The following is a 27,612-nucleotide window of genomic DNA, read 5'->3' on the forward strand; positions in this document are numbered from 1 at the left end:
GCAGTGCCCAAGGAACGTAACTCGCTTCAGACACCACTGGACTTTGTTCTTCGAGACCTTGCAGTGTTGTTTCGCCAAGTAGAGTAGGAGAGACACGGAATGTGCTTTACACGTGTCAAAGTCAACTGCACAAAGGAGTAGATCGTCCACGTATTGTAGCAGGGTCACTTCTGCATGCTCTGTGATCCAGTTGGCGAGAACTGTGGACATTTCTTTGGTGAATTGCGAGGGGCTGTTCTGGGCCCCCTGGGGCATCACCGCCCATGTGTACTGTGCCCCCTGATGCGTGAAGGCAAACAGGAACTGGTCGTCTGGATGGAGGGGAACACTGAAGAAAGCATTTGCCAAGTCGATCACCGTGAATACTGTTGCTGTGGAAGGCACATTTGAGAGCAGGGTGTGTGGATTCAGCACAATTGGAGTTTCAAATACTGTAGCGTCATTCACCGCTCTTAGGTCATGTACCATTCTGAACTTGGCTGGCTCTCCTTTTACAGTTTTTTTTCTTGACAGGGAAAAGCGGGGTATTGCAAGGAGAGGTGCAGGGGACAACGACCCCTATTTCCAGGAACACCTTCAATTGGTCTGAGACGGCTTGACTCTGTGCGATGGACAAGGGATACTGGGCCTTACGAGGATATGGAGTACCTGGCTTGAGCGATACCTGCACCGGGGCAACCTGAAGTTTTCCCACATCTTGGGGTCCCTTAGACCATAGACTTTCTGGTACTACGTCCAGTACCTCCTTGGGTAGGCCTTCATGGGTTGTTTGAGGTTCCTGTAAGGCTGCCAGCATGACTGACTCTTCCTGGGTCAGAGGTGAAGAAAGGGTCACGGTCCCATCTTCCTGGAACACTATGGTTGCTTTTAGTTTCTGTAGAAGGTCTGCCCCCAGTAGGTTGAGTGGGCAGGTTCTTGACACCAAAAACTGGGACAGGATAGAGTGTCCTGGCTGAGTGCACACGCTCAGAGGCTTTGTAAGCTGTGAATTTCTGACTTGACCGTCGATGCCTACGCAAGACACAGAGGATTCTGATAGGCAGGTAGGGTCAGGGAGTTCCACATGTCTCATCACACTTCTGGCTGCACCAGTGTCCACAAGAAAAGATCTGACAACGCCATCCACTTTCAGGGCAATTTCAGGCATTGGTCCTGCAGACGGGGTTTTACATGTCAGGAGCGTAGTGTCTTGCAGACCTGGCTTGCTTACCCCTCTCCCATGGACGGGGTACTTCACTGCCTTCTGTACTTCTTCCTTGACCTGTTTCTCTGGACCAACTCTTGGGTTGCATGGGTGCTCTGCACTGGTTCCAGAAATGGCCAAACTTGCCACAGTTGCAACACTTGACACTTCTTCTGTCTTTGTAGGGTGGTTGCGCTTCCAGGTCAGTGGTCACCATAAGAGGGGCTGTCTTCTGCATTCCTGGTTGGGACTCAATCCCTTTGGCTACTGTGGACAACGGCATGATGGACACTGTAGCGGCAGCGGGGTCCGGCTTGCTGATTGAAGCTGCAGTGGTAAGATGGGGCCTGCAGGTGCGTCCGTGGCGAGGCCCGGGGGTGCCATGAGACCGGTGGCTGCATCCAACTCAAGGTCTTGGGGCAATACAGGGGCTGTGGCTGCATCTGCCATCACTTCTTCCCCCTGCTTTGACATAGCTTCTCCCCTTTGCTAACCTTGAGGTTGATGTCTCCTCTCCGGAGTCTGCAGCGGTTCTTCCGGTGTGTCGTTCGGCACTTTGCAGCGTCTTCACTTCTGGCTCCCCTTCCGGCGTTCTCAGCAGCACTGCACCCGTTTCCTTCTTCGCGCTCTTTGTGGTGCTATAATGGCAGCAGTTTTGGTGACAATTGACAATAAACAGTCTCCTAGGTGCACATAACCCGTTTTGCTGGGTCAGTCCACTGCTATTGACCTGTTCTCGGGCCTAGCCACTATCAGTGGTTTCCTGATTGGCTGTCTCAGTCCATGCACAAAGGCCTGTGCCAACATTTGCGTGTGTATCTGGTGATGAATGGTGAAGCCCAAGTCCTGGAATACTTGCATTACTCTGCCATGAAACTTCTTTACAGACTCTGTCTTCTCCTGACTCATGTCATGTAAGCTGAGGGCCTGTCCGGCCAGCCTGCCTTTGGCCCACTCTCTGAGTTGTTCAATCAGCTTCGGCCCTGACTCCCAGGCATGTACGTCTAAGTCTGCTGAAAGCTTGAAGTGTTCTTTCATGATTGGCCAGAAGGCATCACCTGCCTTTATCTCCATCACGGCCCACAGATCATTCCAGGTGGCTGCATATGTGCGCTGGTTCTGCTGCATTCTTCTGTAGAATGCCATGGGGTGCATCTCTGGATCTGGAAGATTGTTGAGGATACTGGTCACCTGACTTGGGGTGAAGTGCACATAGTGTAATGGTGGTGCTTCTATCTGCCCCTGTCTCCTAGGTGCCCGTGGGTTTTTCTTTCTAGTACTGGGTAGCATGTATGAAGTCCCCTCTTCATCCTCATCAGAGGAATAGTTGTGATAGAGTGCACTGGGGTCATGCAGTGGCTGATAAGCAGTCTTGGATATTGTCTTTTTGTGAGAGGATGTGTCCCCACCCTGCTGAGGCTGTGGAGGATTATAGTTCAATTGTGGTGTGAATGTTGGCTGCTCTGACCGGGGATACTGATCACCATCTGATGGTGATGCCTGTCTCCCCTCCCCCCCCCCCCCTGTCCCCGGACCTGAGCTGCCTGCTGCTGGGTTTGCCTGGGGGAAGCCTGCTGCGGCTTGGGGGGTGCCTTCTACTGGGGGATTTCCACCCTCCTCCCCCGATACCATGACTGTCAGAGGCTTAGCTGTATTGGGAACATAGAATGTGCCTTGTGCTGTGAGCACTGGATACAGAGACACCACACTGCCTAGACTCGGCACCTGCCCGACAGGCAGCAGATCAGGAGAAGGAGAGTGTGACACAGAGTAAGGAAAAGATGGGTGATTTAGAGGAAGGGGAGAGTGCTTCAGAGAGAGAGAGGAGGAGATGAAAAGTGTGAAGGAGGTGGGTGTGGTGTAGGAGGAGGAGATGAAGAAGAAGGAGGTGGGTGTGGTGTAGGGGGAGGAGATGAAGAAGAAGAAGAAGGTGGGTGTGGTGTAGGAGGAGGAGGTGCGGAATAATGAGAAGGGTGAGGAAGAGAAAGAGGAGGAGAAAGAGGTGGAGATGAAAGAGGAGGAGGAGAGGGCAGTGCAGAAGACAGAGAGGAAAAAGATGGAGGAGAAAGACAAGAAGAGAATTCCTTCTTCTTTGATGCAGCCCGTGCCGGCATTGTCAGAGTAACAGTGCCATCTCCCTGTACCAAGTTTGGGCGGGGCGCGCCACATGCTGAGCAAGTCTCCCTGTACAATGGATTCTGCTGGGTGCAGACTGCACACACCCAATATTTTTCATCCCCATATGGGGGAGGTGCTGATGGTTTAACACCTTTCCCTACTTTGTACACATAAAAATCACTTCCTGACTCCTTCACATATCTTTCAGTGCTCCCTAAATGTTGTAAGTCTGTAGCCACCTTATACCATGCTGTTGCAGTGGGCAGCAAGTTAGTATCAACTAGCTTTCCTTTATTTCTTTTTAAGACATCATGCCACTCTGCAGCTCTAAGCCTACCTCCCTGATGGATTTCACATACTTTCATGAGTTGCCTGTAATTCTTCACATATCTGACACCTTCGTGCTCTGCTACTATTTGAGGAGCCGTTTTCTCATCAGGAAGCAAAAGGCTCTCCTGTTGCTTGGCCAAATTATTCCCCATTGCAAAAAGAGAAATAAAAAACACAACAATAAAAATCTCAAGGAGGTAAGTATATAAAAACACGAAAAATAGAAGAAAAAGGGAGCTTTCAAAAAATTGATGTAAGATGTTGAAATCAAAACATAGAAGAACCATAAAAAACTCGGTACACGATCCAAAATTCAGGATCTTTACAGAAAAGAAAGAAACCCTTTTAAACAAAAAGTGAAGAGGCAGAAAAGAAAAGAAACTTTGAAAACCTTAAAAAAAGGTCTAAAAACTTCAAGATGCAACAAAAAAACAGAAAATAAAATTAAATTAAAAAACGGCTTCTCTTCTCCCCCCTGTGTTTTTTATTTCTTTGTACTCTGCGCTTAAATGCAGTCAGAGACACACTTCCCCTTTTTATCAGCAGCTGCTGTTATACCAAAAATCACGTATGTCACATCAAAAATGATAGATATCATTTAGTTTCACCTCTTCAAATAACTGTTATATATATATGCAAAAACAGGAAACTTAGCAACAAAAAGAATAGGAAAAAAAAGACGACAAAAAAACAAAACAAAACGGTGGTGACCGTGTAATTTACAATGCATATATTTCTCCTAACTGCATGGAGGAGGGGAAGTTCTAAATAGAGAACAGACGGGGAGAGAGAGGAAAAAAAAAAAAAAAAAAAACAACTTCTTTTTCAATTCTATGCAGTTAAGCAACAATACGTGACATTAACAGACAAAAACATTGACATCCAGGAGACTTTATTATTCTGTGACACGTGCAGGTTGCACTGGGAAACAGACTACTGCCAATCGCACTGAGCACACCTATGCCCGGGCCACCTGAGTGAGAAACACAACAGGTGGGAATTCTACCACCCCGGTCCGACCTATCTAACTAGATAGTCGGCACTACGGGAATCTGCAGTAGCCCTCTAAGTTATCACTACCCGTGCCTGGAGCCTGGGACCACCTGCCCCGGGACTGCCTGTCCCTCCTATGCACGGGAATCCTGCAATAACTTATCGAGCGATTTGACTTCCTGCGGTCTGTTACCCAGCAACCACAAACAGTCACTGTTCCTTGCTTCTCCCGGATGTTACACAAACACAGAACATATACACGGCACACAGCAGACACCTTGACTTATATCCCAGGGTTTAGGTTCAGGCTCGGACTTTTTACACTACCTGGGAATGCGGTGGTGACCACACCTGACCGGCTAAAGGTACAGACCCGGACTGGGCACAGGGGACATTCAGGTAAGATGATAGAATTTTCTTACCTTACTCTGATGGAGCTGCAGTCTCCGTCCCGTGGGCCAAGGCCGTGGCCCGCACCCTCGTCTGTCCGGTCAGCAGGATCCCCTCCTGTGATATCTTCGTCCGGCCTCGCGGGGGCGCCATTTGATATGGAAATTTGGGTTGGATAAATCTACCCGTGTGTGCTGCGGTCGCTCCCAATTATTATTTCTGAGCCCTTAAAGAATGAGTCTGACACGTGGTGACAGCTTGACATTCAATCAAAGACTGGAGATTTATTTCCTGATACATAGTTTTTATAATAACATATAGAAAGGTGTTGGTTGGGGCGGTTAGTTAATTAACATACAATTCAATTATTGGTTATCTGATATATATGGAATATTGTGATTAATGCGCATATGACTGCTGATTATGCAACTAAAATGTAGCTCTCGGTATGTAGGGCAAAGTTGAGACATCTGACCAGCACTTAGTACATTTGGCACTGTTGATCTGCCATTTCAGAAGACTCAGCGGTATCAGTCCCGAACATCTAGTCCAACTTCCCGTTTTTAAGGTGTTTGAGACATAGCGGAAAGTACCGAGCACAATCTGGCCTAGGTCATGTGGCTAAATTGAGCAATTGATTATAAAGTAGCTGAGTAGATAGATATATTTGCTTTTGTGTAAGTATATGTGATTTAAAGGAATATATATATGATTTAAAGGAGTATACATGCAAGTGAGATCTACATGATATATATATTTCTATCACACTGACAGGAGGTAATCGCTCCCCAGTGTATCGCCAGCTGTCTTTTGAGAGCACTCACGTTAGTGACTGCTCTCAAAGTTATCAGGATCGTCGTGGAATATTATGGATTATGTTCTCTGCAGACAGGTGAGGAATATTGTGGTTTATTATTTTATTTTTGTTGCAGGAGACGTTGGCGTCAGTGGTTTAGGCGTTCGGTGAGTATTGTTTAATTAAGATTCATTAAATGAGTCTGTGTCATTATTTTAAATAAACTACTTTATTCTGGGTGTGTGTGTGTTTTTTTTTTATACAATATCACTATGGGGTTACTAATGGATAGGTGTCTTATAGTCGCCTCTCCATTACTAACCTGTGGACTTGATGTCACCGGACAATACAAAGGCGTCATGAACCCCACAAATATGAACCCCACTTGTTACCGCTACAAGGCAAGTGGGAAGAGCGAAACTAAGCGCCAGATTTGTCACATCTTATAGATGTGCCTTTTCTTCTTCGCCTCATTGGGGGCTACAGACCGTGGTGTATGCTGCTGCCACTAGGAGGCTGACACTAAGTGATACAAAGAAATTTCGCTCCTCCCCTGCAGTATACACCTTCCTGCTGGCTCTCAGCTAACCAGTTCTTGCTTAGTGTCTGTAGGAAGCACACAGGGTCTGGTTCAGACCCCAAAGTTTTTATCTTATTTTTTACTTTTCTGTAAATTTTAATTTTTTAATAAACGGAGTGAAGGGGGCGACGGACCCTTTCAAGGTTCCGATCTCCCCCGAATCATCAACAGGCGAGCACGGCGAGTATACCTTCCCGTACCCTCTCCGGCGACGTGGGAAGCCATGCCTGAGCTCACTTCAGGGGCGACGGTTCCTTCACGGTCCCGATCTCCCCACACCTGCAGCAGGCGACCACATGGAGTGTCGCCTCCATGTATCCTCTCCTGGAGCCAGGCCTATAGCCGGACAACTGGCCCTGTCCACCCGGGGGCTGAACTCCGTGGATGTACAGAGGCCCCTCTCTATGGCGTCCGAGCAGCCCCCATTGTCCCACCACTGTGAAAGCGGATGGCACAAGGAGCCGGACGGTTCCTCTCCACCTCCCTAACAAAGGGATAATTCATTCAGGTTTAGCCCTCTATCCCTGCACCGTCCACGCTGCAATACCCGACCTGCAGTCATCGCGGCGGCTCCATGCCGGGACGCGCACCGATGGTGAGTGGATCCTGTCAGCGATGGGCCTCTGCAGCGGAATATTCACATGCTCACAGGCAGTCTCAGGCTTCCCTGTGGCCCACCTTCCTGAGGTAACGCTCCGGCCGGCTGCAAAAATTTAGCCCCCGGCTTCGGCCGATGTGAAGGCCGCACCCCGCAAGCGCACTATGGCGCCCTAAGACGGCTCTGCCCGCTTTTCTGGCGCTTCTCGCCTGGCATGGAAGCGCTCAATTTTCTCGGCCACTGCAATGCCCCTCACTTCTACCGCTGGTATCGCTCCCGCCGGCTGCAGAAATTTAGGCCCTGGCTTGGGCCTATTCATGGAAGTCTCGAGGCTCCGCCCACATCGTGCCTGTGGCTCCGCCCCCCGAATTTGCGCTTCTCGCTCTCTGCGAGATTTTTTCACCTCTGCAACTCCCAGGGGCCATCTTCGTCCACCCGGCCAGGTCACACAGGGGTGATGACATTGTATTAAAAGGGGCACAACGACTCAGCAACATGGCATGATAAAGGCATGACCCTGGTCTTAAAGGCACATGACCAGTATTCCCTGGTCCTAAAAGCGCATGACCAGTATTCCCTGGTCTTAAAGGCACATGTCCAGTATTCCCTGGTCTTAAAGGCACATGACCAGTATTCTCTGGTCTTAAAGGCACATGACCAGTATTCTCTGGTCTTAAAGGCATACGACCAGTGTTCTCTGATCTTAAAGGCACATGTCCAGTATTCCCTGGTCTTAAAGGCACATGACCAGTATTCTCTGGTCTCAAAGGCACATGATCAGTATTCCCTGGTCTTAAAGGCACACGACCAGTATTCCCTGGTCTTGAAGGCACATGACCAGTATTTCCTGGTCTTAAAGGCACATGACCAATCTGAAGCCGGTCACCCTAAATGAGTTCAGAAGTCACGACCTTGTCCTTCGGCTTTGCTACCGCACCCAGAGTGTTTGCAAGGCTCATGGCAGCTGTCATGTTCCTCTTGCACCCTAGAGGCGTGGTCATCCTGCCCTGTTTGGCCGACTGTCTAGCCGCCCTTCCAGGACTACGCTAAGCAGTCTATATCACTTGCGATACCCTCTCACCTGGACTGGCAGCTAAACTTAGACAAGTTCTCCTCATTTCCAGCCCAGCAGATGTCCTTTTTGAGGATGATCCAGCATACTTCCAGAAAGAAGAAGAAGAAGATGATGATGATGATGATGATATGGATGGTAATAATAAAAGGATGGTAATCCTCCCTCGCGACAAGGTCATGGCCCTTCAACAGGGAGCTCGCGCAGTGATCACTCATCCCCTCATTTCATTCGATTTGCTGGGAGGGTTCTGAGGAGAAAATGGTGACGACAGTTGAAGCAGTTTCCTTCGCTCCGCTCGTTTTCAGCAAGTCAAACACTTTCAGACGATAGTCTCTGAGCTCCTTCTCCATCCAGGGCCTTTCTCCCGGTTCCATGGTTATTAGTAACTACCAATGCCAGTCTTCTTCTCCTGATCATTGCTCTGGAGATCCGAACGGTAGTCCTACAGCAGGTCCACTGCCTTCTGGTGGGTCAACCCATCCGAATTAAATTGGACAATGCCACGGCTGTGCCATACGTCAATCATCTAGCAGGTACCCACGGTCAGGTGCCATGGCCAAGGTACCTCACATTCTCTGATGGGCCGAGATCTATCATTTGGTGATCTCAGCAGTACATATCCCAGGAGTAGAACTCTGGGCGGCAAACATATTCAGCCGTTAGGGTTTCGCCTCAAGTGAGTGGGACTTCACCCGGAGGTCTTCCATCAGACCTGCTTTCACTGGAGCTCTCCAGTTGTAGATCGGATGGCGTCCAGACTGATCGCCAATGTACTTGAGTTCGTGGTTCGACCTCGAGATCCAAGAGCCATCGCACTTCATGCTCTGGTTCTCCCGTGGTACCAGTTTCCATAACTCCCCTTCCACTACTTCCGAAAGTATTTCGGATGCAGTAAGGGCCCCAGTGATCCTCAGAAATCCGCAATGACAATGTCAGTTTTTTGCTTGCGGAGATGGTAGCTTTCCGCCTCTCTGCAACAAAACTGCAAGTAGGGACTTTCTCGCAGGGAGTCTTCACACATAGGGAAGAACTATCGCATACTGTTAGATCATTGGGACCTTAATGGTCCTAGGAGTCTTACAGTAGAGTCCTTTTTGATCCGGACAGACTTTACTATCAGGAAAGGTCCCCCTTTTTTCCTCTGCGATATCCTCATCCTGACGAGTCTTCGGAACTAGCTGCTTGGTTCTTTCTGATTTTTTTTTTTCCCTTTTTTCCTTCAAGACAAGGTTGTCCTTAGGCCATCCCCGTCCCTTGTTACCAAGGTGGTATTGTATTACCACTGTTATGAGGGCACAGTTCTTCCCTCTTCTCTTTCGGCACCAGTCCACAAGATGGAATGAGTTCCCCATATTCCGGTCGAAGTGAGTGCTCTGAGTAGGTACGTCTCGAGGACCGTGAAGGATCGACACTTTATCTTGGGCTTCCTGACGTTAACAGGAAGGGTTAGCCGTTTCACCGGCCATATTAGCCTGGTGGATTCCTTTCACCATCCTGGAGTCCTTCTGTATTAGATGTCAGCCTATCTCCCTGTCTCTCGTGGGCTCTAGGCACCAGGCGTCGACAAGGCACGCATGCAAGCTTGCGGATTCGTCCAGTCCACATGCATTCTTGAAGCACTATAATTCCCACACTTCCACAGATGGGAGTCTGGGCAGGTGGACTCTGCAGGCCACGGTGGCGGACTTGTAAGTAGCGGTTACACAGGGCCTGATCTGATGTTGTCTCCACCCAGGGACTGCTTTGGGACGTCCCATGGTCTGTGTCCCCCAATGAGGCGAAGGAGAAATAGGGATTTTTGTGTACTCAACGTAAAATCCTTTTCTCCGAGCCATTCATTGGGGGACACAGCTCCCACCCTGGTATTAGCCTATGCTTGTTTTATAATCTGATATGCTATACTCTCATATATAATATGACATGCCATATTCTCAATCTGATATGCTATACTCTCATATATAATATGACATGCTGTAAGCTCATATGTTGTTATTGATCTCCTACTGCTTTTGCAGCAAACTGGTTAGCTGAGGGCCAGCAGGAGGGTGTATACTGCAGGGGAGGAGCTAACTTTCTTTGTATCACTTAGTGTCAGCCTCCTAGTGGCAGCAGCATACACCCACGGTCTGTGTCCCCCAATGATTGGCTCGGAGAAAAGGATTTTACGGTGAGTACACAAAAATCCCTATTTCTGGGGCGCTCCATGGACCCTTCCTAGTCTATTTATTTATATCAGCCTGCAGCTGTCTGCCCAGCCTTTGTTGGTTAGATTTTATAGGGGCCCTATGTCAATTTTTTTTCTGGGGTCCCCCTGTAAGCTAGCTGTAAAGGCTAAGCAAACAGCTATGAGCTGATATTAATAGCCTGGGAACATTTATGGCAATTGGCTCTTTCCCAGAATATTAACATCAGCCGTCGGCTTTCCCTTTGCTGGTTGTTAAAATGACACAGGAGCACACACAATTTTTTATTTTTCTTTAACCGTTTAACAGTTGCTGTTTGGTTACAACCTATGTACATTTGTTCTGTTAATGCTTCTTCATAGGCTGGTGACAATGTGTGTGTAGGTTTAGGTGTGTGTTTGTGTTTACTTATCGGCTTAGTAATGAGGGTGTCGGGCTGACACCTTTTAATTACTAAGCCTAGGGCTAGAGGTACCGTCGCACTGAACGATATCGCTAGCGATCCGTGACGTTGCAGCGTCCTGGCTAGCGATATCGTTCAGTTTGACACGCAGCAGCGATCAGGATCCTGCTGTGATGTCGTTGGTCGCTGCAGAAAGTCCAACACTTTATTTCGTCGCTGGACTCCCTGCAGACATCGCTGAATCGGCGTGTGTGACGCCGATTCAGCGATGTCTTCACTGGTAACCAGGGTAAACATCGGGTTACTAAGTGCAGGGCCGCGCTTAGTAACCCGATGTTTACCCTGGTTACCAGCGTTAAAGTTAAAAAAAACAAACGGTACATACTTACCTTCCGCTGTCTGTCCTCCGCTGTGCTTCTCTGCACTGGCTGTGAGCGCCGGCCAGCCGGAAAGCACAGCGGTGACGTCACCGCTCTGCTTTCCGGCCGCTGTGCTCACAGTCAGTGCAGGAAAGCACAGCGCCGGGGACAGACAACGGAAGGTAAGTATGTACTGTTTTTTTTTTTTTTAACTTTTACGCTGGTAACCAGGGTAAACATCGGGTTACTAAGCGCGGCCCTGCGCTTAGTAACCCGATGTTTACCCTGGTTACCCGGGGACTTTGGCATCGTTGGTCGCTGGAGAGCTGTCTGTGTGACAGCTCTCCAGCGACCAAACAGCGACGCTGCAGCGATCGACATCGTTGTCGGTATCACTGCAGCGTCGCTCAGTGTGAAGGTACCTTAGGTGTCAATGACAGCTGCTGACACCAAGCCCTAATGCCATTACTCTGATGCTACTGCATCAGCATGATAAAGGTGGCGTTGAACCAAGAAATTGCATCACAAAACCTTTTATTAAATATCTTTATTTAGCTAAAAAAAACCTTCATTGCTGTGCAAAAACGCACCAAAAACACATGTTTTGGCTGCAGTGTTTTTCCTGCCAAGAGATGCTGAAATTTTTGCAAGCAAATACACAACGTACGCACATAGCCTAACAGGATAGAAAACTTGGCTGTCAAGTTAAAAGGTCATTTTTTTATCATGGTAATGATATATTCCCTTTTTGTGGTGTTAAGGGGAGTACTGATATTTGTCCAAAAGTTGTTGTTGGTTAAAGCATCCTAGCGATTGGCTTATATACGGTTTACAGGAGAAGCTGCGTCCTACCTGGCTATACAGTGAGAAAATGTCATTTTGAATATTACCCATTTAGACATTGCAAGTCTGCCAGAGTTCATCTCATTGGTTTATCATGGTAACTTCCGAATTATGATTGCCCTTGACACAACCATATGACTCCATTGGAGGGCCTAAGTTGTAAACCTACAGTAAATATTCTTTTTAGCATTAAAGGGAACCTATCACCAGAAAAAAACACCATTAGCCTGAATATATGGGGTTAATCTGCAGGTTAATAAGATTACTAACCTGCCCAGTTTCTTCACTTAGCTTTCCAGTGTCAGTCAGGTCCGGGGGACTGAACCAGCACCTCCCCCGTGACTCACGTGTACGGCTAAGTTTGGGCGCCAGGTAGGTTAATAACACTATTAACCTGCAGATTAACCCATATCTGCAGGTTATTAGTGGTTTTTCTTTGGTGACAGGTTCCTTTTAAAAGTAATGTTTTCTTATGAATAGTGTTGATCGAATAGCTTTGGATAAGCACTTATCCGAATAGCTATGGCACTTACCGAATAGCTGTCTCAGGAACCCGGATACCTGGAGGGAGCGCTCCCGATAATCAGCACGTGACGCGGCTGTGTGACAGTAACAACACACGCGTGGATGTCCTGTTTGTTGGGCTCTCCATACATGTGTTGTGACTGTCACACAGCCGCGCCACATGCTGATTATCGGGAGCGCTCCAGGTTCCCGAGGCAGCTATTCAGATAAGTGCTTATCCGAAGCTATTCGATCAACACTAATAAAGCATTAATTTCAGACCCATCATAATTCTCTTTTTTCCTTAGTTTTCCTGTTATCCAAAATGCACTTTACACGAGGATTATGGAAGATTATTTGAGAACCAACAATTCTGTGACGTAGAATTTATTTTGGGAGAAGTGAGTAGTTTCTTATTTATTAAACAGCCTTGATCACCTTGGATTAAGAATTTATTAGTTACGTATTGCAAAACGACTTTCAAATAAAAGTGTCATCCAGTTGATTTGATTAATTTGTAAATGACATGGCAAGTCTGTGATCTAATGTTTATCTGAAGCCAAAAGAAAGGAAATTTGTCCCTTAAAGTCAAAGGGTTTCAGTATTTAATGTTGCATTGTGAAAGTATTTCCTTTTGGTTAACACATTCCCACACTAAGGCTTCTTTCACACTAGCGTCGGAATCTCCCCGTCGCAATGCATTGGGGAGAGATTCCGACGCTAGCGTTTAGCGCATTGCACAATGGAGGCAGCGGATGCATTTCTCCGGCACATCCGCTGCCCCATTGTAAGGTGCGGGGAGGTGGGGGCGGAGTTCCGGCCGCGCATGCGCGGTCGGAAAAAGCGGTCCGTCAGGCGCAAAAAACGTTACATGTTTTTTGCTCCCGACGGTCCGCAGAAGCACAACGCATCCGTCGCTCCACGGATGCGACGTGTGGCAATCCGTCGCAAATGCGTCATCAATACAAGTCTATGGGGAAAAAACGCATCCTGCAAGCACTTTTGCAGGATGCGTTTTTTCTGCAAAACGATGCATTGTGACTGATTGCAGAACACGCTAGTGTGAAAGTAGCCTAAGATGTGAATTAACATCTTGAGAGGGGATCTGCATGTGTGAAGGGGGCTCAGAAGCTGAGCTCCCTCTCTACGCGGCTGATGGTGGCTATATTCCATAGCTGGCACCACTCTAGCAGCCAAGGTTGCAGCAGATTTCTGGCCATGGCTGATAAAGCACCACTCCAGCAGTGTGTTTTTATTTCAGCATTAGGGTGGAGCCATTAATGTAAGTTCCCTACCCGAAGTATTATACTCAGTCGCTTTATTCACCTCTTCTCAGTGCTGCTTCGATCCAGCACCGCCATCTCCTGACTGATTGCAATCAGAGGTAAGGCCGGTTTCACACTCGTGTTTCTGTGCGCAGCGTAGGGCTGCGTACAGATCCACTTGCATACCTAAATTTAACATTGTGAACGAAGGGACATGCGTTGTATGCAGATGCGTCCCCGTGCCTCATTTTGACATGGCTGCCAAACACAACATGTTCGGCAGCCACTTCAAAATGAGGCACGGGGACGCATCCGCATACAATGCATGTCCCTGCGTACACAATGTTAAATATAGGTACGCAAGACGTATGCGGATATTAAGGAAAGAAGTACGCATCCCTATGCTGCGCATACAAACGCTAATGTGAAAGCGGCCTAACGGTCCCAAGCTCTCAGTGTAAGTCTATGAGATCCTTGTTCTGGCTCTCATAGACTTTCTTTGAGTAGTAGCCTCTGCAGAAGGCATCGGAGCGGTACCGTTAACAAATGAAGACGGCGGCGCTGCTAAGCATAACACCAGTGGCAGGGAACTTAGATTAGTGACTCCACTCCGGCAGTAAAATTAAAAAAAAAAAAAAACGCTGGAATGGTAGCCATTTAAATCACGCTCTGACAACACCATTTAAATGGACATGCATCATGCATTCACGCATCAGCTCCCATCAGCTTCCCCGTAACTTGATCATGGGGGACTGATGACAACCAGGGGTCTGCTGAAGGTCCCTGTTGTTGTTCCCTCGGTGTTTATATAAAGTTCAGCCGTAATCTGCTCAGTGGGAGACCGGGATTTTCACAATACATTCAGCTATACTTTGGTATTGGAGAATATAGTATAAACAAGTATTTCCCAAACTCCAGTCCTCACGGCCCCCAACAGACCATGTTTTCAATATCTTCTTAGTATTTCACAGGTGATGGACTTCAGAAATTGCTATAGGTTCTCTCACCTGAGCAATGCTCAGGAAACCCTGAAAATAAGATCTGTAAGGACACTGGTATAATCGCAGGTTGAAGTTCCCTAAATGGATTAAGAAAAAGATGCGCAAAAAATGTTTTTAAAAAAATGTGAAAAGAAAAAATTATTTTTCTGTCAATATGGCCATGTGAAAGCTTGTTTTTTGTGGGACAAGTTGTACTTTTGAACAACACCATTAGTTTTAACATATCTTGTACTGGAAAACAGGGAAAAAAATTCCAAGTGCAGTGAAAGTGCAAAAAAGTGCAATCCCACAAGTGTTTTTTGTTTTGCTTTTTTACTTTGTTCACTAAATGCTAAAACTGATCTGCCATTGTGATTCTCCAGGTCCTTACGAGTTCATAGACACCAAACATGACTAGGTTCTTTTTTTTATATAAGCCAAAGTTTGTTAGAAAAAAAAAAAGTGCCATTTTCCGATACCCGTAGTGTCTCCATTTTTCGTGATCTTGGTTTGGGTGATGGCTTATTTTTTTGCGTGCTGAGCTGACGTTTTTAAGATACCATTTTGGTGCAGATGCGTTCTTTTGATCGACCGTTATTGCAATTTAATGCAATGTTGCGGCAACCAAAAAAAAGTAATACGGACGTTTCAACTTTTTTTCTAATTTGACGTTTAGCGATCGGGTTAATCCTTTTTTTTTATTGATAGGGCGATTCTGAACGCAGGAATACCAAATATGTGTATGTTTTTTTTTTTTTTTTATTATGACTGGGGCAAGCGGGCGTGATTTGAACTTTTATATATTTTTAAAACTTTTTTTTTTACTGTTGGCATGTTTCATTAGTCTCCATGGGAGACTAAAAGCTGCCATAACCCGATTGCCTCTGCTACATATAGGCGATGATCAGATCTTTGCAAAACTATTCTATGTGCTGTTTTTACAAGAAATATCAGCTTTCTGCATAGCTGCAAGTGTATAAATGCTGTGTTCTTGGCTCTCTCCACACTTCCCACTGAAAATAAAAAATTCAAGAAAGAAGAGCGAGTCCGGGGGCACATTTCAATTGTCACTGCTCGGTGTAAATATCTGCAGAAGAAAATCACTCAAGCAAGAGAGAGGCAGAGACAAGTAAGTTCAGTAATACAATGTGCTCTTTAACCCTTTAGGATTGAACAATTTATTTTTTTCCATTTGTGCTCCATCATATTTTGACAGTCAGAACCGTTATTTTTTCCCTCAATATGATAATATGGCAGGAGCTATGCAATACATTGACAATGGTGTGCTGGACATGCTTGTATTTATCCTTTCTGTGTTTTTAGAGGGTAATTATTAAGGTAGAAATTCATGAATTACTTGCTAATAACTCTGAATATACTGTCATTGAAGGGGTTGTCTGGGCATATAATAATGATAGGTTCATGAGATTAAGGTTTACTGTATTCCCTGGACTATAAGACGCAATTTTTAGCAAGAAAAACCCTTGCTGAAAACTGTGTCCTATAGTCTGGAGGAGGGCGCAGACACACATCCTTTTTAATCACAGAGAGAACTGCTCTCTTCTGCCCAACCCTGATCTATGTGATCGGTGCAGAGCAGGAGAGGAAGCTGCTGGGACCTGAATGCAGTTTGCAGTTTTTTGAGCAGCTGGAGGATCTTCCACCCAGCAAGCTCAGCAACCTTTTAAGGTCATGTGATCAGTCATTTGCATAGAAGGAACTGCAAGATTTGTGTGCGCATATAGCAGAGCTGTGTGTGTCGAATTGTATATGTAGCAGAGCTGTGGGTGTCTACTTGCATATGCAGCAGAGCTGTATGTTTGTATGTGCATATGCAGCAAAGCTGTGTGTGTCTATATGTGCATATGTAGCAGAGCTGTGTGTCTGTGCATATAAATATAATCAAAAATATCCCAGTTGCATTCTAGATGCCGGGATGGTACCACTATCCACGATCCACCCCAAGAGGAAAAAAAGTAACTCCAAATAACATAGGAAAAAATAGGAGTATCAAATAATTATAATAAAAAATATGTAAATTTTATTAAAGTATTCTTTATAAAATAACAGTCAAGTAAGATGACGAAACACAAAGACAGACACATACAACCGGGTCATGTGAAATAAATATTATGTATAAAGACATCACCCTGATGCTCAAATAATATACCAAAAAGAGTATGTAACAGGGGCAGAGCTTACCAGTGTCAGAAGGCACAGACCCTGAGCCGGATGGTAAAGACCCCAACGCACGTGTCGCATGTTTCCAGACCACTTTCTCAAGGGGATGCCCTTTCCCGTGTTCTCTTTGAGAAAGCGGTCAGGAAACACGCGAGATGTGCGTTGGGGTCTTTGCCTTCCGACTCATGGTCTGTGCTGTCTCCCACTGGTAAGCTCTGCCCCTGTTACATACATATTACTCTGTTGAGATTTTCTAACACCAAATGTTTTTCCTATTTTCTGCTGTGTAAACCTGGGGTGCGTCTTATAGTAAGATGGGTCTTGTAGTCGAAAAATACAGTAATTATTGTTTTCTGGACAATCAGATGGTAAAGCAGGATCCAGAAGATGACGGCCAGGGTGCACAGCAGAAGCAGGAGAATGCAAATGGCCCTCAAAAGAGTCGGTCTCTTCCCATGCTGGATGTGGTCATCCGAGACGCAGAGGCTCGGCCATTTGAACTACTCATGCAGTTCTTGTACACGGACAAAATAAAGTACCCGAGGAAAGGTAAGTCGTGTATCGTGGTGATGCCAGTCATGTCATTGGGACTGGAATCTGTGTCCTTGCTTGGATCCAGGGATGTTTGATATATTGCATGAATGGATTTATGAGGACGTGTCAATTATGGTAATTTGTGTTCCAGTAAGGAAGGCTAATAACTATGGAGCCGGTAGTGTAGATCACATGTGCGCTCCATTACTTATTAAAGCATTTGCTTAAGATTGATTATCTTATTGCGTCCCTGCACATGAACCTCTATTAATGGTGATTGTGCCCCTCAGGTCATGTCCAGGACGTCCTCCTCATTATGGATGTGTATAAGATAGCGCTGCACTTCAAGCTGTCACGTCTGGAGCAGCTCTGTGTTCAGTACATTGAAGCATCTGTTGACCTTCAGAATGTCCTCGTAGTGTGTGAAAATGCCAACAAGCTGCAGCTGGACCAGCTGAAGGTAATGCCGGCTGTGCCCAGCTCAAGGCCGTGAGTTCCACCTCATGGGAAGCAGCAGATGTCATGTATGTGGTGTATTGCTACGCCGGGGTGTGCTTCACAGAAGCATCCAGTCTTAATGAATGCATGGGGCTGATCCGGGTACTGTACATTTCATTATTCCAGAGCTGGTGAATATCCACGTGATGTATGATTACACAGCCATTGACTTAACTCTCTCTTCACCAGGAACACTGCCTGAACTTTGTAGTAAAGGAATCCCACTTCAACCAGGTGATAATGATGAAAGAGTTTGAGCATTTGTCCTCCTCACTGATCGTGGAGATTGTACGCAGAAAGCAGCAGCCCCCTCTCCGGATCCATTCTGACCAGCCTGTTGATATAGGTTTGTCACTGGCTATGGTAGATTGCTGTGCTCTGGATATGTGATGATTGATGTTCTGCATTGTATATTGTATGATTGTACCTGTGTAATGGCTTCTATTAGGCTGTGTTCACATAGTGCTAGCACAACAGAATATAAAGAAGCATTTGGCCACTATAAGAAAGCATACACTGCGTGCAATGTGTGAGAAATGCCATTGTATGGCTCTAAGAGATCCTATTACAATTAAAACTGAGACATACATACTCTGTGTGCCAGAATATCAGCCCTATCCCTCCTCATTGTCTTGTGTCTGGCTGTAAGACAACTTGCTGCAGCAGAACTAGGGGAAAAAACACCCCAAATTGGTCAGTAGCCAGAAATAGAACTTACTAGCTGAAGATAATCCCTGGGTCTTCCACTGAATGTCTACAAGATTGACAACCAGTAAGAGCGAGGCTACTGTGTACTTTTAACATTTATTTGTTTCTACATGAAATGTTTTTCCTGAATGCTTCACAATACATGTCAGGGTGCCACACAGGGCAGATGCCTCTCTCACAACTACATTTAATCTCTGTGATCTGTCCTGAGCTTTCCTTTATGCACTCATTGCCCTCCACCATACAATTGCGGGGTGTCAATGGGTTTCCATGGCAGTTGAAGGCCCGATGAAGGACCGTGTCGCTGCCATGTTTGCTTTCCTGTGAAGTCCAGCCATATCCTGGGCTTCATAGGAAGTCAGAAAAAAGAAGCCTAAAGAGATGAACTGGACTATAAGTTGGTGTGCATTCTGCGTGAAAGTACATGTTCACACTGGCCACAAAACAGACAAAGCCTAAGATAAAAACAAAATTAGCAAATACCCTGTAGTAAATAAATAAACGGCAATATTACATGAAAATAATCTAAGACACTTAACATCATTTTAATAAAAAAAAATATAAAAGCCATCCCACCATATCTAGGTTACCCTATTGGGGATGGTGCTAACCTCAAGTATTTCGTAGGAAACTATTATTTTTACTATACTGTAATACTGACTTATTGCTTGACATGCCGAGATGAGGAGACTTTTAAGCCGCAATGCTCCTCTGGGAAATATACAAATTGTCTCTTTATAGAGGAAGAGGACTAGAACTCTAGTGCCACCTATAGGAAGAAGCAATCCTAAAAGTCAATGTCGACCCTTTAACGAGCCTTGTCACGTGACTTAGGATAAAAGTCAAAACCAGAATCTCAATTTGCAGACAGTGTGTTTCGGGGTACTGCCCCTCGTCAGTGCAAAGTGTGAGATCTAGGACGTACACACTCATGGCTAGGACGTGCACACCCATGGCGAGGACCTGCACACCCATAGCTAGGACGTACACACTCATGGCGAGGACGTGCACACTCATGGCGAGGACGTGCACACTCATGGCGAGGACGTGCACACTCATGGCGAGGACGTGCACACTCATGGCGAGGACGTGCACACTCATGGCGAGGACGTGCACACTCATGGCGAGGACGTGTACACTCATGGCGAGGACGTGCACACTCATGGCGAGGACGTGTACACTCATGGCGAGGACGTGCACACTCATGGCGAGGACGTGCACACCCATGGCGAGGACGTGCACACCCATGGCGAGGACGTGCACACCCATGGCGAGGACGTGCACACCCATGGCGAGGACGTGCACACCCATGGCGAGGACGTGCACACCCATGGCGAGGACGTGCACACCCATGGCGAGGACGTGCACACCCATGGCGAGGACGTGCACACCCATGGCGAGGACGTGCACACCCATGACGAGGACGTGCACACTCATGGCTAGGATACACATAATATGGATCCCGAAATCTGTCTGTACTTTGCTCTTGTGAAACCAGTGGCAGGTTCATGAAATATAGACAGACGTGACTTCTCATTTTATCATCGTCTCCCTGTCTATCGGTCTGTATCGGAATTTTTTTCAAACTACCATAGTTATTTTTATTTTCTACAGTTTTCCTGAAAATCTGTATTTTCTCTACAAATTTGTCAGTTACAGGTTCTGTCCAACTAATGTAGAATAATTCTATGATGCCAGCACGGTGGCTCAGTGGGCAGCACTGTATTCTTGCAGTTCTGGGGTCCTGGGTTCAAATCCTACCGAGGATAAGCAACACATGCAAGGCATTTTTATGTTCTCCCCATGTTTGTGTAGGTTTCCTCCCCCACTCCAAAGACCTACTGATAGGGAATTTAGATTAAGAGCCCAAACAGGGACAGCGTTGATGATGTCTGTAAAGTGCTGTAGAAAATGATGGCACTATATAGGCAAATAAATAATAAGAGTGTTGCGTGTAAGCTGAAGAAAATCCATGATGGAGGCTGGATGACTTGCTGTTACATTTTCTGATGTACCATTGTTGTATGAGGCTAGTTTCACATTTGCGTTTAAAAACGCAGCCTTAAAAACGCAAACGCAAGTGGTGAAAAAAACGCATGCAAACGCTGCGTTTTTTAGACGCATGCGTTTTCGTATGCGGTTAAAAAACCGCGGCGTTTTGACGCGTTTACATGCGTTTTTTCCTGCGTTTGCGTTTTTGAAACGCATGATGAGAAGTGTGTGACAGCTGCCAATCATCAAAATCAACTAGAAAACCCACTATAAACAGAAATAGCTAGGGTTAGGGTTTGGATCCCTAGGGTTAGGGTTAGGATCCCTTTATCACCTTGATGGTGGGGGGTTAGGGTTAGGGTTTGGATCCCTAGGGTTGGGGTTAGGATCCCTTTATCACCTTGATGGTGGGGGGTTAGGGTTTGGATCCCTAGGGTTAGGATCTCTTTATCACCTTGATGGTGGGGGGTTAGGGTTAGGATCCCTTTATCACCTTGATGGTGGGGGGTTAGGGTTTGGATCCCTAGGGTTAGGGTTTGGGTTAGGATCCCTTTATCACCTTCATGGTGGGGGGTTAGGATTAGGGTTAGGGTACCGTCACACAGTGGCATTTTGATCGCTACGACGGCACGATTTGTGACGTTCCGGCGATATATCCGTGACGTTCCAGCGATCTCGCTGTGTCTGACACGCTCCTGCGATCAGGGACCCCACTGAGAATCGTACGTCGTAGCAGATCGTTTGAAACTTTCTTTCGTCGTCTAGTGTCCCGCTGTGGCGGCATGATCGCATGTTGTAACAAAGGTGTGCACGATATTGTATACGATGTGCGCATAGTAACCAACGGCTTCTACATCGCACATACGTCATGAAATTATCGCTCCAGCGTCGTACATTGCAAAGTGTGACAGCAGTCTACGACGCTGGAGCGATATTGTTACGATGCTGGAGCATCACGGATCGTGCCGTCGTAGCGATCAAAATGCCACTGTGTGACGGTACCCTTAGGGTTTGGATCCCTTTATCACCTTGATGGTGGGGGGTGGCTTATCAGTGTGTAGACTTGTTTTTTTCTATGGAAACGCATGCGTTTAAAAACGCAACCAAACGCATGTGCTTAAAAACGCATGCGTTTACATAGACAGCAATACATTTTTTTGCCGCAAAAAAAGCATGCGTTTTTTGCTGCAAAAAAAACACCTCTAGAAATTACTACATGTTGCATTTCTGCAACAAAACGCAAGCAGAGAAACGACGCATGCGTCGTCAAACGCGGCAAAACGCATACAAAAAAAACTCATGCGTTTTTAATGTTAAATATAGGAAAAAAAACGCATGCGGTTTTTTGCGCTAAGACGCAGCGCCAAAAAACGCAAATGTGAAACGAGCCTGAGGCAGATATGCAATTAGCAATACTGAAATTATTCTGATTGTCTTTTAGGCACCTCTCTAGTCCAGGATATGAAGGCTTATCTGGAGGGCGCAGGAAGAGATTTCTGTGACATCACCTTGTTGCTGGATGGGCACCCAAGACCTGCACACAAAGCCATCCTTGCTGCTCGCTCCAGGTGCGTGTCAAATGCAAGCTGTGGTCTATAATGTTTGGAAACTTTTACAGATGGATTTTTAAAACCTCTCAATATATTCCGCATCAAGTATGAGTTCCTGGGGTGTGGCATGCAAGGAGTTGTGAGCAGACATGTGTAGGGGAGCGCCTGCAATAATCCTTCATTTATCCAGATATCAACTCCCGGATTTTGGTTGTATCTATCTACTGCAAGCTGTCTGATCTAATCGTGTTGCCCAGACCTTGTTGTGTGCATGAAAACCTGCATTATGACCCCCCAGAAGAGCAGAGCGGGACATGAGGCGTGGCTCTCCAACATGCAGCCATCTGAAAAAGACAGGTTGATATACGCCTTCACACTTTGCCAGAGCAGCTCGTGGTGGACTGGGTGCTTCTTCCTCTAAACTGGTTGAACAGCCCAGGGCCCGGGAGCACATGTTGCAGAGGATGTTTCTAAGATGCCATCTTTCTCCTCCAGCACTATACATCCTGCTTCTCCTCAAAATCTGCCCAGCAGCAGCTTAGTGCAGCTGGACACTGTTCGGAGATACGTGGAAGGTGAATCCTTACATATAGAATGAAGCAGTTTCACTCTGTAACACCACTCTGTCCTCCAGGAATCTACATATGGGCAGCCTCAAAGAGGACATGTCCCTAACAGAAAAAGAGTGAATGAGAGAATGAAAGAGGCTGAAGGCAGAGTGAGTACACTTGCAGACCAGACTCCTATCATCCAGAAAGATGCTAAGAAGATTAATATGCTCTTAAACAAGACAGAAGATCTGGAAAACAGACTCTGGAGAATAATATACGACTGGTTAGGGTTCCAGAAGGAGCTGTTTGGAAGAGATGCGGTACCTCTTTTTTGAAAATTGGATTTGGAAAGGACGCTCTCCTCTGTTTGCCATAGAGCGGGCCAACAGGGTTCCACTGCGCCAACTACCTCCTGGGGCACCACCTCGCTCTTTGATAAAGCTGCTCCATTTTAAGGATCTGGACACTATCTTATGCAAAGCCAGAGATCACCCTAATCTGATTATTGAGGAGAAGAAAATATCCTTATTTCCAGATTTCTTTGCGGGGTTTCAGAAAAAGCGAGCACACTTAAGGATATAAAGAAACGCTTGCATGTTTTTAGATGTCTTCTATGCAATGTTGTATACCGCTTGGCTGCGAATGGCAAAGTATGAACTCCTCTTGCAAAAATACACGCACTTGCACACCTTAGCTTCTATCAGTGAGGATAATAATGGTTGTCTGAGGAATGTTCTGCTATGCTGAATGCACTTGGGAATGGCTGGCAGCTCACTTTGTAATTGACGGCCAATGATGTCCCTTACGTACTCTATGGTAGACAAGTCTGTAGATGCTGCAGGCCATGGTAGTAACTTTAGGTTGCACAGGCTGTTCACAGTAGCACCAGCATTGTCCGGCCTGGCAGTGTTGAAAAACTGCTCTTGAGACACTTAAAATATCCATACTTCAAGTTCCTTAGGATGGATTAATTGGTTAAAGGGACACTGTCACCTGAATTTGGAGGGAACAATCTTCAGCCATGGAGGCGGGGTTTTTGGGTGTTTGATTCACCCTTTCCTTACCCGCTGGCTGCATGCTGGCTGCAATATTGGATTGAAGTTCATTCTCTGTCCTCCGTAGTACATGCCTGCACAATCTTGCCTTGCGCAGGCGTGTACTATGGAGGACAGAGAATAACCCCGCCTCCATGGCTGAAGATTGTTCCCTCCAAATTCAGGTGACAGTGTCCCTTTAACAAAAGGCACCAGTAAGTGTCTACACAAACCATCAGAAGTTATTTGCATGACGTTGGGCTACGAGCCAGACGTCCACATACATGTGTTCCATTGACCTCACATCACTGCTCTCAGTGGTTAATGATTGTGATCGCAAGACTGCGATGGAGGTCTACCATCTTCAGTGATGAGTACAACTTGTGTCTTGGGCACAATGATAGCTGGAGGTTTATCTGGAGACCACACAGGTAACACCATATATAGGCATTCACAAGGGAACTCTCATCATTATAGTGTGTGGAAGCATAATGTACAGTCCTCTAACCTTCGTTTTATGTACACTAACTGCTCTGTGTTACATTGATGTGGTCAAGTAACCAGTGGTTACAGTAGTTCAGTAGTAGTACAATGACATCACCAGGCCACGTTTGTCATGCTACTATGAGCAGCCTGTGTGGCCTAAACGTGCTACCATGGCCTATAGTATATCCAAACTTGTCTCCCATTGAGCACCTCTGGGACTTCATTGATCGGTAATGTCAAAGGCAGCTGCCTCCAGTGGATATTGATGATTTGCCTGCCTGAGTGAATTCAGTGTGGGAGAATATTCGAGTACAAAGATGTGCAGGTCCCTGGTCCAGCTGCCATATTGGTAGTTTGTGGTTGTCGGACCAGGGCCTTGTGCACCTCCTTCCTCCCTACATCCCTGGCATGTCTTCTGAGCCCCAGTACAATGTCAAGTGTAGATTGCAGCTGGCCTACTCCTCAGAAGAAGCACAATAAATATGGACAAGTAGAAATAGGTTTGCACGGCTCTTGCCTAGTGGTGACGGAGTACTACTGACATTTCTGGTGTACCAGGGTCCTGCAAATCCTTTTGCTAATTTCTCAATCATTCAAATTTTTTACTAAATCCGGTATGTCGTGCTGCTCTTGTTTAAATTAGTGGGCGGCTAGGTGCTTTATAATGGGAGCTCTTAGCAGTCACCTGCATTAACCATTAATGAGTTTTTAGTGCCTACCAGTTTAAACCATGATGAGCTGTATGCTGCAATATTTTTGTCATAAAAAATGATGGAGCTCCCAAAGGCGTGTCTGAGTAATATTGTCATCAGATGCTTTATCAGGAAGTTTAGGAGCATGAAAGAGCATCCCAGTCGCTGTAAGGCCAAAGTGTATTGTAGCTTCACCTGTATGCATCTTAAAATAAATGTAAGCAGGAATTGCCGGAATATGCTGATAGGGCCTGCTGTTGGTGGAGAATATTCCCCTCACCTAATTGATGGCATAAGACCTGTGTTCTTATGGAAACACCACAATATGATTACCAGTGTCCTCACCATAGAGATCAGACACTGGAGTTATAGTTGTCTACCTGACAGACATCTAATTTAATGCCATTGAAGACAGACTGTTTGATAGCTGCTTGTTACAGAAACCCTATTACTTTTAAGATAGCCAAGATATCCAAGTTCCATAAAAGCTTTGCTTTCTTTGATGTTATTTGCTTTTCAGCTACTTTGAGGCCATGTTCCGCTCTTTCATGCCTGAGGATGGACAGGTGAATATTTCTATTGGTGAGATGGTGCCAAGCAAACAAGCCTTTGAGTCACTACTTCGGTACATTTATTATGGAGAAGTCAATATGCCACCTGAAGACTCTTTGTATCCTTTTATTCCAGCAACTACCTTAGAAATTATTACCATGTACAAATGATTGAGTAGGTCTATATAGTATCTCATTCAATGTGTGTACAGTAGATTTCTGCTGCTAAAATGTGCATGTGTTATATGTCTGGCCCCAATACAAGAAACAAAGGGTTTACTTACTCTGTAATCTGGTAGGAAAACAGGGTGTACATTGTCTCCATCCTGACCCCTCCAATATACATGAGTGTTCAACTTGGCTGAACTTTCATTTACCTCAGAGGAGAGAGAAGAAAACCAAAGGATCGTTCTCTTGAATTCAGAACTGCCCGAGCCTTATCTCCCCCGACATAATCTGTCAAGGGAGAGTCAGGAAAACCCTATCTGACTTTAAGGGGTTAGCCTCTTGTTAAGAAATTGGTACGGTTCGTTACAGCATGAATAAGCACATTTGCAGTTGTCTTGCTTTTTCTGACTGTCATTCTCTTGCTGTGAGAGCTTTTGTTTTTCATTGCATACAGTTGGTTTCCAAGGAGACCGAACACCAGAGCCTGTCTGAACATGTTCAGTAGCTACATTACAGGCTGAGCAGTTAACACATGATCCTAGCCATCACTCTTCAGCCTATTAATTTCTATACAGTGCTTCTCACCTCCCTGTTTGGTTCCTGATTGGAAGCTGCTGTTATCCGTCTTGCAAAATCACAAATCTGTGACCTCCACCTGTCAAGTTGTATCACTGCTCACTTAACCCATGAGCTGTGGGCTTGTTCAAAAAGACACTGTTATGTTGATATAGGTATCTACTATATAATCATCTAATTCTGTCTGTTTGTCTGTAACGGAAATCCCGTGTCGCTGATTGGTCGCGGGCTGCTGGAGCGACCAATCAGCGACAGGAGCAGTCCGACCGAGAATTGGCGCGGGATTTGAACCACGCTTCGCTGATTGGTCGCGCCCGGCCGGCCACTACCAATCAGCGATATTGGCGCAGGATTTATTCTACATACATATTCTAGAATACCCGATGCGTTAAAATCTGGCCAAGTGAATTATCAGACCTGAATCTCTCACAATAGCATATTCAGGTCTGTAGAAGGACAATGCTTCATAACCAGAACTGTCACTCAAGGAGCAGTGCCCGCCCCCGATGAATAACAAACTGAATAGGCTGTCGAGCTGTGCCCTCATGAAGACAAAAGTTGAGATCATCACTTTAACCTAAAGTGTATGGGCGCCTTAAGCGCTGGCAACATTTATGACAGCCACTGATTCCATTAAATGCATGTACGATAAATGGAGCTTGTATTTTGTGTACAGCACTGGTAAAGCCACCATGGCAAATAAATGCCCTTTTCTGTTCTGCGAGTAGAAAGGTTAGGGTGTTTCTAATCAGGTAGTTCTGATTTTTCACAGAAGCCTCAAGACAGCAGCTCCAAAGTGGACAAACCTCTAATAAGGTATCCAGATGATTTTTTATATTCCTTATCATGAACGCCAGATACTTGTTCTCTGCTCCATATTATTATGGATTCTTCAGTAACCGGTTGCAGGCCTATTGCCGACAAAATCTAGAGATGAATGTGACGGTTGAGAATGTGCTCCAGGTAGGGGGACCTATGAATTACTGACCACTGATAGCTGTGATATTACAGTGAAGACCAATGGTCCAGTGTTCCTACGAATGTTCTAAATCATTGCCTTGTGAAAACTCATAGGTGATCAGCCGACAAACCAGCGTTGTCTCATTTGAAAGCTGATTGCATCTTTCATGTAGGCCTAAAAATTGTTGATTGGCAAACACATTGTGTGTAAACCGTGGACAAGCCGCAGAAATACGCATACTGTGTGCCACATATGCAGAGGATTGCTCGTGTCAAATGACACTTGTTGCAGTTTCATTTATGTGTTGTTTCTTAAATGTTCAATTTAGGTAGTTTTGTGGATATCATAAGCGCTGCTGTAGAAATGAATGTCCAGGCGTATTGGAGATAAAGGATGATGGTTTATTCTCAACGTGTTTCAAAGTCACTAGGACTTCTTCCTCAGGAGATGCTTTTCTACAGCAGCGCGGATTATGTCCACAAAAATTGCTAAGTTGAATATCCTGAGTCGGTCACCAGTTTGACCAGTGG

At 45.9% G+C, this 27,612-nt stretch overlaps 1 protein-coding gene across 1 annotated transcript in view; it reads left to right on the forward strand.

Annotated features, from left to right (window-relative positions):
• LZTR1 (leucine zipper like post translational regulator 1) overlaps positions 1-27,612 on the forward strand; it is an 86,376-nt gene that overhangs the window by 42,337 nt on the left and 16,427 nt on the right. The window contains exons 11-18 of the mRNA XM_069754171.1: positions 12,664-12,756; positions 15,634-15,729; positions 17,147-17,330; positions 17,606-17,775; positions 18,003-18,159; positions 21,955-22,081; positions 25,347-25,496; positions 26,979-27,084. Of these exons, the coding sequence (XP_069610272.1) occupies positions 12,664-12,756; positions 15,634-15,729; positions 17,147-17,330; positions 17,606-17,775; positions 18,003-18,159; positions 21,955-22,081; positions 25,347-25,496; positions 26,979-27,084 (1,083 nt within the window). The remainder of the gene's footprint in view (positions 1-12,663; positions 12,757-15,633; positions 15,730-17,146; positions 17,331-17,605; positions 17,776-18,002; positions 18,160-21,954; positions 22,082-25,346; positions 25,497-26,978; positions 27,085-27,612) is intronic.

Source organism: Ranitomeya imitator, chromosome 1, assembly GCF_032444005.1.
Source record: "Ranitomeya imitator isolate aRanImi1 chromosome 1, aRanImi1.pri, whole genome shotgun sequence".
In the NCBI taxonomy this organism is placed as follows: Eukaryota; Metazoa; Chordata; class Amphibia; order Anura; family Dendrobatidae; genus Ranitomeya; species Ranitomeya imitator.